The sequence below is a fragment of the Oncorhynchus tshawytscha genome, linkage group LG10 (genome assembly GCF_018296145.1).
Source record: "Oncorhynchus tshawytscha isolate Ot180627B linkage group LG10, Otsh_v2.0, whole genome shotgun sequence".
In the NCBI taxonomy this organism is placed as follows: Eukaryota; Metazoa; Chordata; class Actinopteri; order Salmoniformes; family Salmonidae; genus Oncorhynchus; species Oncorhynchus tshawytscha.
The window spans coordinates 29298124-29304123 of record NC_056438.1 but is presented as its reverse complement, the minus strand read 5'-3'; the positions used below and the strand labels follow the sequence as shown (position 1 = coordinate 29304123).

The 6000-nt window shown below is 40.5% G+C and overlaps 1 protein-coding gene across 2 annotated transcripts in view; it reads right to left on the bottom strand.

Annotated features, from left to right (window-relative positions):
* Nucleotides 1–432: 432 nt before the first annotated feature.
* The window catches only part of LOC112260078 (metastasis-associated protein MTA2), a 32822-nt gene continuing 27254 nt past the window's right edge, over nt 433–6000 (bottom strand). For both annotated transcript variants that reach the window (XM_024434899.2, XM_024434900.2), the window contains 2 exons: nt 3635–3783; nt 433–2789 (listed from right to left, as the gene is read on the bottom strand). In XM_024434899.2, coding sequence (XP_024290667.1) covers nt 2636–2789; nt 3635–3783 — 303 coding nt within the window. In that variant the 3' untranslated portion in view covers nt 433–2635. The remainder of the gene's footprint in view (nt 2790–3634; nt 3784–6000) is intronic.

The window sequence follows — 6000 nt, the reverse complement described above, 5'->3', positions numbered from 1 at the left end:
ATGGAGGAAAATAAGTATTTAGCCTTCCCAAATCAATACATGTGCTTTATGTATTGATAAAAAAAAAAAAACGTTTGCCAATTACTTCCCTGACTACTAACGGCAAGCCCATTGAGAACAAACACCTATTCTGGCAATTTACACCACAGTTGGTCAACCTGGCACCAGTGTAATTCGTTTTCTAAATGCTTTCTGATGTAGGGAAATATAAACCTTTGTGTGATGGTGATTGATAATGCCCTTGTTTGAAATGATTAAAATACACATTTCATGTTTGGGGGACTCATCTAGCTTGGGTTACAGTATTTATAGGAACACATTTAATGTGAGATGGAAACACAAATGATTCAAATGTAATTACTTTTGTCACTGACAACTAGGGGACAATGCATTTCATACACACCCAGAAAAAGTACTCGCATGGAAGAGAAATGTGTATATGACCACAAAGAAAAAAAAAAACTTTATTTATTTTCTTATCAAGATACATTAAAAGGATACAGACACATTGGAATAAAAAACACTTGAGAAAAAAAATGTAATTGTAGCATAATTATCTCTCCAACATACAAAATTCTAACCCCCTCTCCATCCCTCCCAACTGTTTGATGGCCAACCATCCCAGTCTCCCATCCCAAACCCAGTCAATGACAGAGAGCAATGTTCACATGTACAGTATTTTAACCTTCTCCAAAATATGAAGTAATTACAAGCTTTTTTTAAAAGGTTTTATATAAAAAAAACTGACATTATCAATAGGCCAAGTTTTTTTTCTTCAGATTAGTATTTTCACTAAGCATTTTAACACTTAAAATTTGTTTTAGAAACATTACAAAAGCCCACATTGGGACCAAACTTGCATATAAATCCTTCATTTCTACCCCAGTACTGGCTGTCAGTTCCCAATGCCTGAGGGAGCATGAGGAATTATAATATCCAATTAAGCATCGATTTAATCTAACGCACCCTTTCATCATAAAACACAAAAAGGTAAAATACAGATTCAAACCAAATCAATCCACAAGTAAAGACATCACCGGAGATTCCTCTCCCATCATATCATTAAAAACATGACTTCTGTACCCAAGTCAATACATATTGCTGCTTTAGTAATGACATTCTGACGACCAGCTCGTAACATAATTTGCCATGTCTGTTCAAAAGCAAGAGCGAAACAGTCCATTGTCATAACTGCTGTGACTTAACCTATGGGTGGGGGATCTGAATGCATGTTTTATACGTACAGGTGGCAACATGCACAGGGGCCATCTTAGAATGGAGTTTTACACACCTTGAATGTTTATGGCTTAATTCTGTCTCATTCACTAAAAATAACCCATCTTTCTCACAATAAGGGCCTTAAAGACAACAGCATCTATTCCGTATGTCTCAAACCACAGTAACCCATCAGATCCATATCCAGAACACACTTTTGAATATCTTCCAAACCTACATGAAATTAATGTCTTCTACCCTGTTAACCTACATTACACCTTTTCCTAAACCATTACCCTCTCCTACCATTGTATTGATGATGCAAGACCGTTGTACTCGAGAGGTCGTTCTCGCAGGTCAAAACCAAAACTCACCTCCGGATGGGTAAAACGTGGCTGTAATAAGCATGACAATCAAGTGATAGGAGACAAGGCAGGACTCAAATGGATTGTGATGACAAACAAGAAAAACAGAGCTCAAACTACTAGGGGCCAACAGCATTTCCCCCCCTCACTATCAAACCATCAAACGTAACTTCTGATAGGCTTGTGGAGAGATATAGGGGGGATCAGTTCTTATTTGGGTGTGTGGAAAGGGGGCAGGGTGATAGTGCAAATTAAAGTCTAACAAAATGAGTGTCCAAAAGTAGAATATGATTATTTAACAAGTATGCTTGAATGATGAGTCATACAAAGTACTTCACCTCAACCTCCCAGACCTATGAAGGAACATGGTTTCATTAACATCTAAATAGACTTTCCCGGAAAAATAATCAAAATAAACATGCTATAAACCCCTGCCCCATTTAGCCTTCCCAATAGAAATAGAATAACTAGAATGGACATTCAGTCAAATTGCCGTGGTCTGAGAGACGTTGTCCCTTCTAGAATTTCTATTTCTTTCTATGGCCTTCCCACATCCCCAACCAAATTGGTATCACCCCCTCAAAAAGCTGCAAATATTTACACAAATAAGACCTGGAGGAAAAAATAAAAGTGTTTTAACACCATTATTTCAGGATGAGAAATATTTCAGAGTTTAAATTACACAGTTAAAAATATTTGCCATTAAAAAAGGGGAGCAAAATAATTAAGCAAAAAGAGCCAGAATAAAATACTACAAAGCCCAAAGCCTAGCGCGTGTATGTGGGTGTAAGTGTGTGTAGAGAAGTAATGTTGGCATGTGTATGTGTGAGCTCAATGAAAAGTATGCATGTGGGTGTCACTAAAGTGTGTGTGTGTGTGTGTGTGTGTGTGTGTGTGCGGTGAGCAGCACGTCAGCTTTTGGGAGGTAACAGAACAAAAAAAATATGACAACAGAAAACGACTACTGGACTGGTATGGCGTGCGCTGTTGCACTAGCAGGTGGGCGTGCAGGGTGGTGCGCCCCCCGTGTCGCAGTGGGTCTCAGCCCCCCCCCCTTAGTCCTCCAGGACGATGGGCTCGCTGGTGCTGGATGGCAGGGTGGGCAGAACCAGGGTCCGGGGACCTAGGGGCAGCTTGACTCTGACCGGGAGGTGAGGTTTCCTGGCTGCACGCCGCATCTCAGACTGAGTCAGGTGTTTTCTCAGAGCCCTTGAGAGGAGAGAAACACACAACACAGTGAATTAGCTATAGGACTGACAAGATCCACATTTGCACACCTAGGAGTCTAATGTCAAAGTGCACAGATGCAAAGAAGTGAATCCTTCTAGTCTTCAAACTAGTTGAATGCAAAATTACGCATTAATCAACAAATGCAACCTTTTGGTTATTTTTTTTTTATCCCATTGAATTTACTGCCAGAGACCTGATTGATACCCTTTATGTCAGGTATTCCATATACAACAAATGTATAAAACATTAGGAACACCTTCCTAATATTGAGATGCAGCCCTTCTGCCTTCAGAACAGCGTCAATTCATCGGTGCATGGACTCCACAAGGTGTCAAAAGCATTCCACAGGGATGCTGGCCCATGTTGAATCCAATGCTTCCCACAGTTGTGTCATGTTGGCTGGATGTCTTTTGAGTGGTGGACCATTTTTGATACAAATGGGAAATGGTTGAGTGTGAAAAACTCAGCAGTGTGGCAGTTCGACACATTCAAACCAGTGTGCCTGGCACCTACTACCCCGTTCAAAGGCACTGACATTTTTTGTCTTACCCATTCATACACAATCCATGTCTCAAAATCCTCCCCCTCATCTACACTGATTGAAGTCAATTTAACAAGTGACATCCATAAGGGATCATAGCTTTCACCCGGATTCACCTGGTCAGTCTGTGTCATGGAAAGAGCAGCATTACTAATGTTTTGTACACTCAGGGTACAACACTGTATATTTTTCAACACAAAAAAAAAGGACAGAATCTAAATTAGTATCCCCAATTGCTGCTTGCTACTATATACAGAAAGTACTCTGTACAAAAGGACAGTACCTGGTGTCTTTCGTGGCCACAAACACCACGGGGTTGGGTGCGTCTCCCTGGTTCACTTTCTGACGCTTGATCACCGACTGTGAGGTGGTCCTCATGCCTGATGTGAACGGCCTCCCATTGGTGGGGAACGGCAGCCCTGCCGCCTGTGACTAAATGAGAGAAGAACTGTGAGGGAAGAAGTGTGCGCTGACGCGGTGTGCCACGCAAGTGAGTGTTTGTGTGTAGCCACTTGGCCCAAGTTGTGGTGATGCTGCTTTGCGCAAAGGTGGAGGAGGGAGATGGACAGATGGTCAGTGGTAGAACCCGACTGATATGGAATTTTTGGGTCCAATACCAATTTTATGGAAGCAAAAGTGACCGATTACCAATACCCCTGCCGATATAGTTTTTCTTTTTAGAGGTGGAATAAAAACATGTTTTTTGCACAAATTGTGCTCCAAAGGATAAGCAGACACTCTAAATTATGATTTCTTAACAAAATATTTAACATGTACAAAGGATAAAAACATGTTTTTTGCACAAATTGTGCTCCAAAGGATAAGCAGACACTCTAAATTATGATTTCTTAACAAAATATTTAACATGTACATTTAAGAACATTTTCTGGTTTACAGATAATCCATCAAAACCAACTTTATCCTCTATAAATACGACAGTAAATACAAAACTATTTTAGTTGACCTTTTTAGCTACCACTTAAAGATATGCCTATCTACAGCAGTGGATAAGAAGTATGTAGAAGTGTTTGTGCTAAACCACCACAAAGGGTGGCTGGCTGAATTAAACTGCTTCAAAGTAAATCTGAAACTGCACTGTTCACAAATAAGCTTTGAAATGCAGTAACATGCCGTTTGTAATGTCACCACTAGGTGTCAGCATTTGTATTGAGTAGATATATTACAGGGTTTACAAGAATCAAAAGGTCATGCAAACACTTAATGGCAACCTAGCAATGTGAGTATGTTATGACAAGCAAAAGCTAGCTATTCATTACGACAATGTTCGCGTCATTACACTGTTATACAATACAATGTTTTATTTATTTAACCACTTACCAGCTAAGTTGACTGAGAACGCATTCTCATGTACAGCAATGACCTGGTGAATAGTTAGAGGGGGAATGAATGAGCCAATTGGAAGCTGGGAAAGATTAAGGGACCGTGATGGTACAAGGGGCAGATTGGGAATTTAGCCATGACACCGAGATTAACACCCTTACGATAAGTGCCATGGGATATTTAGTGACCACAGAGTCAAGAAAACCGGTTTAATATACCTTTCGAAAGACGGCACCCTACACAGGGCAATGTCCCCAATCCCTGCCCTGGGGCATTAGACTATTATTTTTTTAAGACCAGAAGAAAGAGTGCCTCCTGCTGGCCCTCCTAGCAGCATCTGTTCGCCCATCCAGGGACCGGTCATGGTCAACCCTGCTTAGCTTCCGAGACAAGCCAGCAGTGGGATGCAGGGTGGTATACAAAATGTATTGGCTATACATTTCAACTGCAAATGGTGACTGAAAACATTTCTTTAATTTATTAGTAATGTAGCAGATGTTCTTATCTAGAGCGACTAATAGTAGTGAGCGCATAGATTTTTCGCACTGGTCCCGTGGAACGAGAACCCACAACCCTGGCGTTGCAAGCGCCATGCTCTACCAACTGTGTCACAAGGGACATGCAGGCAAATGTTTTCCGCACTGGTTTTAGTCGCACGTTCTAATTTAGCTAGCTAGCTAACATTAGCTACTCATCTCATAAAGAATACAAACAGATGAATGATAGATCCGAAAAAAGCAAGACATTTGCTGCAGATTGCATATTTGGGAAAACTAAATAAATAAATCCCATAGCTCACATAATAGGCCCAGACAGTAAGAGTTATTTTGTATCTAGGACGTGTTGACTTTTTGCACCAGTTCAATGTCAGCACATAAGTAGAACAGATTGCTAGCTAGCTAACTATCTTGCTGGCTTGATAGCTAAGCTAACCATGTTAATAACTAAGTGAGAATGTGATGAGGACAGGGCTGTTTGCTTGAAGTGTACTTTTGATGATTTACCTATCCAAATACACTGGATGTAACAAGCTACTCACTGTCAAACCACCATGCCAACTCGTGCACATTGTGACCTAGGGCTGAACGATGTTCAATGAGCAGCTGGTAGAGAGCCCTCGTCAGGCAACCATTGAAAATAAAATAAAAAATGACCGCAAATGTGCAGACATATTTGTTTATTCTATGTATATAATATTGGCGCTTTATCTGTGGAATAAAAAAAACTCATATATATATATATATATATTTCTGTGAAAGGCTAATATCGGCCGACAATATTGGTCAACAGATTTATCGGTCGGGCTCT